Source organism: Penaeus monodon, chromosome 12 (assembly GCF_015228065.2).
Source record: "Penaeus monodon isolate SGIC_2016 chromosome 12, NSTDA_Pmon_1, whole genome shotgun sequence".
Classification (NCBI taxonomy): Eukaryota; Metazoa; Arthropoda; class Malacostraca; order Decapoda; family Penaeidae; genus Penaeus; species Penaeus monodon.
In genome coordinates, this window is record NC_051397.1 from 19,484,698 (window position 1) to 19,495,178 (window position 10,481).

At 49.8% G+C, this 10,481-nt stretch overlaps 1 protein-coding gene across 1 annotated transcript in view; it reads left to right on the forward strand.

Annotated features, from left to right (window-relative positions):
• Nucleotides 1-9,648, forward strand: part of LOC119579650 (protein O-mannosyl-transferase TMTC2-like) — a 69,495-nt gene extending 59,847 nt beyond the window's left edge. Inside the window, 2 exon segments of the mRNA XM_037927561.1 lie at nucleotides 7,412-7,590; nucleotides 7,797-9,648. Of these exon segments, the coding sequence (XP_037783489.1) occupies nucleotides 7,412-7,590; nucleotides 7,797-7,973 (356 nt within the window). The 3' untranslated portion in view covers nucleotides 7,974-9,648.
• Nucleotides 9,649-10,481: the final 833 nt, after the last annotated feature.

The window sequence follows — 10,481 nt, forward strand, 5'->3', positions numbered from 1 at the left end:
AAGAAAAAAGGCAAGAGATACCTAGTAAGGTACATAAATAGTCTGGCTAATATTTTGTTTATTTTTGTGGTTCGAGAAAAAAAAATCCCCAGGCAACCTCCCAAGGCTATAATTACGTCCTGTAGTTCTCTTTTTCCTAAAGTTTTACCCGCTCCCTATATGTTATTTTAGTTGTTTCTTTGGAGTGGAGGATTTACTCAACCTTTCCCACCATCATCTTCCTCTCTCACGCATTTGTGTTTTCTTTTCTTAGCATTCGTTTCCTTCCATTTGGTGTTCTGTAATATGGTGGGTTCAACTCATTTCTTCTCACTTATTTTTCATCTTTGTGTCTCCTTTTGATGCTTTCCCTCTTCTTCTTCTTCTTTTTATCCTCTGCCTCTTCCTCTTCCTCCTCCTCTTCCTCATCTCGTGGCAACTGTTTCCAGTTTCATCTCCGCCGCCTGTCCCCTTATCCCTATATTCGCCTCCTTCCTTGCACCCTTCCTCCCTCTGATCCTCCCTCTGATCCTCCCTCTCCGCCTCCCTCTCATCCTCCCTCTCTGCCTCCCTCTCATCCTCCCTCTCTGCCTCCCTCAACGCTTCCCTCTCCCCCTCCCTCTCAGCACAGCAGAAGGCGCAGTGGTGTGGCCTTGGGTATGAGAGGGCGAAGGACACGTGACTCGTCCTGGCCATTACCGAGCCAGGTTAATCATACACTTGTCATCGAGGTCATTGTGTATGGCTGGGAGAAGTGTCGGCCCAAAGGACGACATAAACTCAACGTCTTTTAAGGTCCCTTCCCCAAGCAAGTGTCGCGGATTTTCGACCGTAAGCGTCCCCATGCAGGAGGCGGGCTACTTTCCCTGCGCCCCGACTGTCAATCCTGTGGTATAAATTCTAGGGCTGGATTCAAGGTTTTTTGTCGAAGACGAGGGCGCACAATGGAATCCTTTAAGATTCTAACACACGGCTTGAGAGTAATGATATGAAAGCGGTTGGACGACGGAGAATTATCCCACGGCAAATTTACCCCTTCCTCCATCCCAATCCACCCCTACCCCCATTTGAATGTAATTTCAAACGTAATATTCCATCAGTTCGTGAGTTTGTTACAACATCGCGGGCTTTTGTTTATCCTTATCTCAAATGCTTGACAACGTTAAGTTTCGGCGAACCCAGTTGTCCGATTGTCTGCTCGCTCTTGGCATTTGTGATCCCCTACAGGAAGTCGCAGCTGGTGTCTTCCACACTTCTGTTTATACCCCCTCAATTAGCGCCCTTCTCCGTCAACGTCTTCGCATTGACCCCCCCCCCCCCCTTCTTTGTATACGCGTTGAGGGCTCCTGCCGGTGGCGCGCCCAGTGAACGGTTTGGTTTTACAGAGCTTTTGAGTAAGGTATCGAGAGGATTAGGAAAGGAGTAACACAGACGCAGATAAAGAAGAAAACATAGAGAGATATAGATAGACATATCTATAAAGAGAGAGAGCGAAGTAAAAGAAAGACCGAGCGTAATTCTCAACAGATTAAACCACTGCACAAACAGCTAATGCAGAGACGAAGAGAGGAATTTTCCCGCGACCCAAGAGATCCAGCAAGCGTCGCATCCGCCCCCGAGTGACAGCGATCAGGTCTCCATAATGGGCGGGAAGGTGTTGCCGCCCACGCACTTTCCTTGCACGAAACGGGATCAGTCGCCGCCCGACAGAGACGCCCCTCGGCCCGCGCTTTCTCCGCCTCTCGGCCGCGCCTCTGCTCGCGTTTGTTCCTTTGTGCGTGCGAGCATGTATGTGTGTCCGTATCTGTTTGTGGTTTGCATGTGACTCTGTGTTTGTAGTGAATATTGCATATTCCTGTTTGTGCGAGAACGTATCTTCCTCATATCATATAACACGCCCCCCCGTTTTGCTCAGCCCCCCCCACGAACTCAAACCCCCAAAGAAAAGACTGGATCGGGCGGCGAGAGCTTGGCGCCCCTGCCGCCCGCCCCCGCCCGCCGGGGTGTGTCCACCCGACCAGTCACACAACCAATACCGCCTGCAGCCCTATATATTTAAATTACATTTCGAGAATAGCCGACTCCCAGCCAGGCAGTTTTTGGGGCAGAAATTGGTGTAATTTAAAACAAATTTACCGCTGGTGGATGAGGCAATTATAAACCCAATTTTTTGCATTAAAACAGCCTCTTTCCCGTTTTTTGGCGACGAGTGATGGGTCGGGTCGGGGGTGTCGTCCGTAATGGGCCGTTGTCAGGCTCGGGGACGCCGCCGGGGTTACTCTGGGCCCCGGGTGCCCCCGTACCCCCCCCCCCAAATACCGGGTCGAAAACGTCGCCCGGCGGGGAAAAACCTGCCCGTCGTCATGCGCCTTAAACAACCTGCATGCCTTCTTTTTCTTTTTTTCACTCCTATAGAATTGAATTTGGGTTTTTTTGAAACTCTCTCCTCTCTCTCCCCTCTCTTTCTCTTCTCTCTCTCCTCTCTCTCTCTCTCTCCTCTCCCGTCTCTTTTCTCTCTCTCTCTCTCTCTCCTCTCTTCTCCTCCCTCCTCTCTCCTCTTCTCCTTTCCCTCTCTTCTTTCTTCCTTCCCCTCTCCTTTCCCTCTCTCTCCCCTCTCTCCCCTCTTCTTTCTCTCTCTCTCTCTTTCCTCTCTCTCTTCTCCTCTCCTCTCTCCCCTCTCTCCTCTCTCTCTCCTTTCCTCTCCTCTCTCTTTTTTTTTTTTTTTTTTTTTTGTTGGGGGGGGGGGGGGGGGGGGGGGGGGGCCCCCCCCCCCCCCCCCCCCCCCCCCCCCCCCCCCCCCCCCCCCCCCCCCCCCCCCCCCCCCCCCCCCCCCCCGGGGGGGGGGGGGGGGGGGGGGGGGGGGGGGGGGGGGGGGGGGGGGGGGGGGGGGGGGGGGGGGGGGGGGGGGGGGTGTTTTTTTTTTTTTTTTTTTTTTTTTTTTTTTTTTTTTTTTTTTTTTTTTTTTTTTTTTTTTTTTTTTTTTTTTTTTTTTTTTTTAAAAAAAAAAAAAAAAGGAAAAAAAAAAAAAAAAAAAAAAAAAAATTTTTTTTTTTTTTTTTTTTTTTTTTTTTTTTTTTTTTTTTTTTTTTTTTTTTTTTTTTTTTTTTTTTTTTTTTTTTTTTTTTTTTTTTTTTGGGGGGGGGGGGGGGGGGGGGGGGGGGGGGGGGGGGGGGGGGGGGGGGGGGGGGGAAAAAAAAAAAAAAAAAAAAAAAAAAAAAAAAAAAAAAAAAAAACCCCCCCCCCCCCCCCCCCCCCCCCCCCCCCCCCCCCCCCCCCCCCCCCCCCCCCCCCCCCCCCCCCCCCCCCCCCCCCCCCCCCCCCCCCCCCCCCCCCCTTTTTTTTTTTTTTTTTTTTTTTTTTTTTTTTTTTTAAAAAAAAAAAAAAAAAAAAAATTTTTTTTTTTTTTTTTTTTTAAAAAAAAAAAAAAAAAAAAAAAAAAAAAAAAAAAAAAAAAAAAAAAAAAAAAAAACCCCCCCCCCCCCCCCCCCCCCCCCCCCCCCCCCCCCCCCCCCCCAAAAAAAAAAAAAAAAAAAAAAAAAAAAAAAAATTTTTTTTTTTTTTTTTTTTTTTTTTTTTTTTTTTTTTTTTTTTTCTCTCTCTCTCTCCTCCTCTCCTCCATCTCTCTCTTTCCCCTCTCTTCTTCTCTTTCCTCTTCTCATCTCTTTCTCTCTCTCTTCTCCTCTCCTCCTCGTCCTCTCTCTCTCTCCTCTATCTCTCTCTCTCTCTCCATCTCCCTCTCTCTCCTCTTCCCCCTCTCTCTCTCTCTCTCTCGTCTCTCAATCTCTCGAAAATTTTCTCCTCTCTCTCTCGGGGCTCTCTCTTCTTCTCTTCTTCTCTCGTTCTTTTCTTCTCTCCGGGGTTCTCTCTCCTCTTCCTCTCTCTCTCTCCCTCTCTCCCTCTCTTTCCCCTCCCTCTCTCCCTCTCTCTTCTCCCTCTCCTCTCTCTTCCCCCCCTCTCTTCGCTCTCTCCCAAAACCCTTTTCTTCTTCTCATCTCTCCTCTCTCTCTCATCACTCTCTCTTCTCTTTTCTCTCTCTCTCTCTCTTCTCTCCCTTCTCGTCTTCTCTCTCTCTCTCTCTTCCTCTCTCTCTCCTCTTCTCTCCTTTTCTCTCTCCCCTTTTCCTCTCATCCTCTCTTTTCTCTTCTCTCTTCTCTCTCTCTCTCTCCTCTCTCTCTCTCTCTCCTCCTTCTCTCTCTCCTTCTCCTCTCTCTCTCTTTCTCTAGATGTTGACACATACACACAATCACACTCACACTCATACACTCATACACTCATACACACATATTTATATATGTATATATAAAGTTATTTATATATTTATTTATATACATATATATACATATATACATATATTCATACATGTGTATGAGTGTGTGTGTGTGTGTGTGCGTGCGTGCATGCGTGTGTCTTGTGTCTGTGTGCATGTGTGTGTATAGGAGGGTGATGGATGTAGGTGGAAGGGTGTATGTACGTGTGCGTGTGTGTGTGCGTTCGCATACACGCGGAAGCGTTATGCGTGTCTGTCGTGAGAAGTCAGTGACACGCCATGCAGGCCGAGGTCACCGATGCATTGCTCTTAAGCAATCCTCATCGCTGAAGGATTATCTGATTATTCACTACTTGGTTCCTTCCTTTATCGTTCTCTCTTCCTCTTGCCTTACTTCCTTTTAAATTTCTTACGATTCCCATCTTCTCCCTCTTCCTTTCCCTGACCCAAACCTATCCTTCGTGGCCCTTCCCTCCGCCCTGCCCTCTCCTTCTCACACTCCATGCCCACCGCCCCCTCTCTCAGTTCCATATTCTCCCCATGCTCCTCTTCACACCCTCCCGCCTACCTGCCTCTGTTCCACCCCCTTCCCTCCGCCCTCAACCCCTTCTCTCCTCTTCCTTCTCTCCTCACTGCCTTCTAATTCACCCGCTCTCCACCATCGCCTTCCCTCCACTCCCTCCTCGTCCTAAGCTTCCCCCTCCTCCTCCCTCCCCTACCCTTCAGACTCACCCCTCTTCCCACCTTCTTCGTCCTCCCGCCTCTCCCCATTACCTCCTTGTCTCCTCCCCCCATCCTTCTGCTCTTCACTTCCCTCTCACCTCCTTCTCCCCCTCTCCCTCTATCCCCCTCTCCCTCCTCCCGCAACCCCAGAAGGAGGGAGGGCCCGGGAAATGACAGTAATTTGAGTGATGGATCGAGAAGCAGGGATCGCCCCGGGCCAACGGTGCGAGAGAGCAGAGACCAGACCACCCTTACGTTGCATCCTCTCGCTCGCTCACCCTTTGTATACACACTTTTTACACTCTTGCACACTAACTTACACATATAGCAGCACACTGGTCCCTCCCCCTGGCCCCCTCCATCCCACTCCCAGTCCCATGGTATATCCTAAGCTGCAACTCTGACCTGCGATCGTCCACTAGCACCCCCCCCCCCCGCCCCCTCCCTATTGCTCATTTCTAGTAGCTCGGAACGATAGATAGGTAGAGCCGAGAAGGAGTTAGGAGGTGGAAAGGGCGAAGAAGGACAAACATCTAGGGGAGGAGGAGGAGATCAAGGAGGAAGAGCAGGGATGGAAAAGAATGGGGTGGAGGAGAGGAGAAAAGGAGGAAGAGGAGGAAAGGAAAGTAGAGGAGGAGGGAAGGAGGAAGAGCAAGGGGAAGATACGAATAAAGCGAAGAAGGAAGAGAAAAAAGAGGAAAAGCGTTTCAGGAAAAGTAGGTTTCAGCAAACCTCATGACCCAAGCGTAAAAATGCGGACCGTGTGGCTTCGTCAGTGCATCTGCCTATGAATGGGCGACGCCCTCCTCGCTCTCCTTTCTCTGTTCCCACTCCACCCTTTTCTTTCTCTCCTCCGCCACTTCTGCGGAATCCTCCCTCCGGTGTGCGATTAGGCCTAGCCGCCTGCCACTCCGTCGTGGCCAGATGCAGTGGCTGGAGCGAGTGGCAGTACAGTCGTCGTGGTCATGATGCTGACTGTGTCGTAGCGGGGAAAGGGTGTGGCGTACTACCTACATTCCCGCACCTGAACGTCAGCGGCGGCCATCGGCGACCGGTGCTGGCAGACGTGCAGGTAATTTGATATTTCACTCCCGCCTCGGCAGAACGGCCCGTTGACAGGGAAGGAAGGTCTGGCGATGGATATGCACGTCGGCCTGCGTATGGCGTCGCGTCATGAGAGGGAGGCCACGAGGCAGACACTCGATACTGGAGCTCATGTGCATGGTTCCTCTGCGCATGGTGTTTACACTCTTTCTTTCACACACACACACACACAACACACACACACACACACACACACACACACACACACACACACACACACACACACACACACACACACACACACACACACATATACACATACAAAATATATGCATCATACAATTATACGTGGATGTACAGAAATGCATACATATGTCTTCTTTCTGAGGGGGCGCAGCCGTGGCCGCCATCCATCTTGCGGAGGCACAACATGCGTCAGCGATGCCCTCAAGTGATTGACGAAGGCATTATAATCTCCTTAAGTGGACGGCGCATGCTCCATCATGGCCTTAAATAGTTGAAGCACGAACTATCATGTATTTGGAGGAGGACGTCTTTCGGAGCCTAAGAACGTGCGTTCCAAAAACACGAGTGTTTTGCCCCGTGAAATGGACGAGGGGCGTCCGCTTCAGTTGCGATTTCGAGTCGTGAGTGTCTCTCGCGCAGGACGTGTTGCCCGCCCCTCCTCTTCTCCCCCTCTTCTCCCCCTCATCCTTTCTCCCTCCCCTTCCCCCCTCTGCTAATCCCCGCTTGTATTATATAACTGTTGACCTTGACTCGACTGGAGTGTTTCTGCACCCCCCTGTCTCCCCCCACCGTCCCCCTCCCACCCCTTCCCCTCCCCGTCTTGGCTTAGTGCCTGTTGCCCACCAACCCCTCCCCTCCCTTCACCCCTACTCCCACGTGGCTCCAGGACAGAAGTCTTATTTCTCCCAGGGCGCGTCTCCGGGATGCCGAGGGTCCTCCTCGGTCTCCAGGATGCTCGCTGGCCTCGCTTGTAGCAATGCCGCGAGTGAGGTCTTGGGCTATGGGGCTTCTGCGCGGACGACGCCGTGAGGGGAGGGGGCTCGCTGGCCCTTGTGTCCGCTTTTTCTAAAGAATTGTCAGAAAAGGACAAGAAGGCTTGTTATTGAGTGTAATAATAATAATGGTATCATGATGAGGAGTGATAATGATATTTATAATAATAATAATAATAATGATAATAATAATAATAATAATTACAATAACAATGATAGTAATACAAATGATGATGATGATGATGATAATGATGATGAGAAGAAGAAGAAAAAACGTACAAGACATAAGTAACATCATTTCCGATCTGCAGCAAAGCCTGCAGGAGACACCCTGTGCTCTCTTTCCTCCCCCTGACCCTGGCTCCCCTTCTTCCCGCAGGTCAGTTCCTGTCGGAGGTGGAGCGGCACGAGGCGGCGGCCGACCATTACGTGAAGGCGGCTCAGCTGGCGCCGTCGGAGTACGAGATCATCTTCAACGCCGCCAACACGCTGCGTCAGGCGGGTCGCAACAAGCAGGCAGAGGATTATTACAGACAAGCGGTTCTCCTTAGGCCTCAGGTAGGCTCACTGGTTTCCTTTTGCTTCTCGATCCGCGCTGTTATAACGTAGCTAATGAGGTTCTCAGCTTGGTTTAGTTTGACAAAGGATTATTTCTCAGAGAATGGAATATGGGACTTAGTGTTTCTGTTTGGGCGGGCGGTAACTCCCTGCCGCAGAGGGCCTTCCCGAAAACTGGTAATATCAGGACTTCCGTTTTCTCCTAGGAGGCGACCTCTCACATGAACCTGGGCGCCATGCTGCACGTCAACGGCAAGCTCCTCGAGGCCGAGTCTAGCTACCTGGAAGCTCTGCGCCTCAAGCCCGACGACTCCATCACAAGGACCAACCTGCAGAAGCTCAGGCACCTGTTGGCGAAGAAGGGAATCAGCCCCTCCAGATAACCGAGTGACGCCCGTCGAGGACATCCGACCCCCAAAAGAAAGCAACACGAAAAAGAAAAAATATTTGTGATAACCACGAGCAATAGCAGCAATGAGCGGTAGCGTTGCATGTTCTAGTGATCGTCCTCGATGAGAGTGTGTGACGGCTTCTCGGGCGTGGAAGCTGCGTGTCCGGTGGGGGCGGCGGCGGCGGCGGCGTCTCCATCTCCGTCTCCGTCTCCGTCTCCGTCAGACAGTGGCGTCTGGCCCCAACGTCCGCGGGGATCGCTCAGGCCTCAGTCCTGGGCCTCGCTCAACACCGAGCCAAGGAGGACACTCGCAGGAGGCGGCCCGGCAATCATGACGGCTACCAAGGACTCAAGTTGCTCACCAAAACAATGCTCAAGCTCATCCTCGTCTTCAGGTCGTACTCAAGATGTCAGCCTTTCAAGTCCAGTGAGAAGATGGCCGTTATGAGCCTTGGCTGGCAGCTCGCCCAGGCCCACTCCCCTACTCACTACATAGTGGGAATGAGCCTAGGTGAGACGGTAACTCGGGAACATAACAGCCGATCTAGTCACAGCTAGAGAAGTAGGAACACCTCGAGGTTCATCAAGTCACCCCTGAACACGGCTCAAGGAAAAGGAGACCAACGGCGGAGCGACAGAGTGGAGGCGGAGTTCCAGGAGGCCGAGGCTTGAGCGAGAGGCCCTCCAGTGCGCAGGCCGGCGGGCGCGGAGGCCGGACACGCGCTGCGAACCCTCCTCGGCGTTCTCGGCCGCTTGACGGAGACGTCCGCGCATCACAGACTCACATCATCGGCGTGGTCAGTTTGTGAGCCAAGGATGAATTCGACGCTGTCGGCCGACCCTTCATCTTGGACGATGGATTCGAAAAACAAGCCTCAAAGCCTTGTGTTTCAGAACGTTCGTATGTTAAGAAAAGAAAATGGTCTTGGAACCCTGACGCAAAACGTGCCACAGCAAGAGAGAGGCGCGGTTTTCATGATTTTTGGCAACGAAAAAATACAGGAAAAGTCTTGAAGAAAAGTGTTCATTCCGAAGTGACAAAGAATCCTCTTCCTCTACTTGGCGTGTCAATAGAGCTTCCCTCAGTGCCAAACACATATCAGATCAGGAAACAGTGCCAAAATCCTTCACCGGCATATCTCAAAATTATTTCTCGAAAACTATCTGATATCCCCCCCCCTCTCCTGAAACACAAAATAAAAAAACTAAAGAAACCCAATCCCGCTCAGGCTGAAATTTCCCATTTCTGAGAAAAAAACATGGCCATTTCTCGTATCCAGAAGTTGTTCCTTAATGATTATCTTTTGCATCACTATTTCTTCATAATCCAGTGGACGGGTGCCATCAGCGGAGACAGTTCAGTAGTTTTCCCTTTTTTGTGTTCTTTCTGTGGTGTTCGTCTCCCCCCCCTCCTGCGAGTGTTTTTTTTTTTTCTTTCTTTTTTTCCCCACAAGAAATATCCTGTGCGCTCCTTGTCCTTTCTATGATGTTCTGAGTGATATCCAGTTTTTATTTATTTGTTGTATCTAAAGACACCAACTGACATTTATTCTGTGTGCATCGGAGTTTGGAATCGCTTCGATATGTTTGGTTGATGAGTACATTTCGTTTGTACGAGCAAATGTGTTTTAAAAAAATAAAAAAAAAATAAAAAATAAAAAAAAAAACGCCGCTTACAGCTAGGATAAAATTTCGGTGATAGTGATCTTGATACTTTTTTTTCGAACTCACTTAGTTGTCAGAGGCGTTCCATACAGTCATATAGTTTATAAACCGGCAGTAAACCCGTAGGGATCACCCATTTCATCTACATCTAGAACAGAATGAGTATTACTATAAACTGTGATCATAACAGGTTGGGCCGCCGCTGTTTTCTATTACGCATGTTTCAAAGGTTGTAATGATGCGCGGGACTCAAACATGTAGAAGTACACAAGAATGAGAACATGTCAGAAAAAACGGCGTCTAAGGAAGGTTGCGACGCCGTTTGGCAGGAGGGATGACTCCAGCTCCGGGAGTCCATTTTTTGTGAAATTTATGTTTGGAAAGTAAAGCTGAGGTCAACGAGTACCTCTTCTTTTCTTCTAGGTCTTCTTTTTTCGACTTCGTGTTCTATCCCTGAGGACGAGACGTTGTCCTTCCTGCTAATTAGGTAACCGTGTAATACCTAGCGCGCCCAGCCTCCTTTGTCTGGCTACGGTGCTCACTACTTGCCGTGCAACGACGATATGTTACGTCACCAATTATATCATTCTAAATTGTGAGTTGATTGCATGTGGCGGCTGTGAGGACCGTAGCTTCAGTAGTCTTGGTAAAAAAAAGAAAACAACATTTTTGGAAAGCAACATCCACTGATTAAGTAAAATAGAGAAACAAGTCAGCATTTGATCAAAACCTGTCAAGCATCATTGTGCAACAGCCCCGACTGTCTTCAGTGATTCAAATTGGATATTAATATTTTGTATAGTCAGACGTAACCAACTCCATTGTTTAGATATAT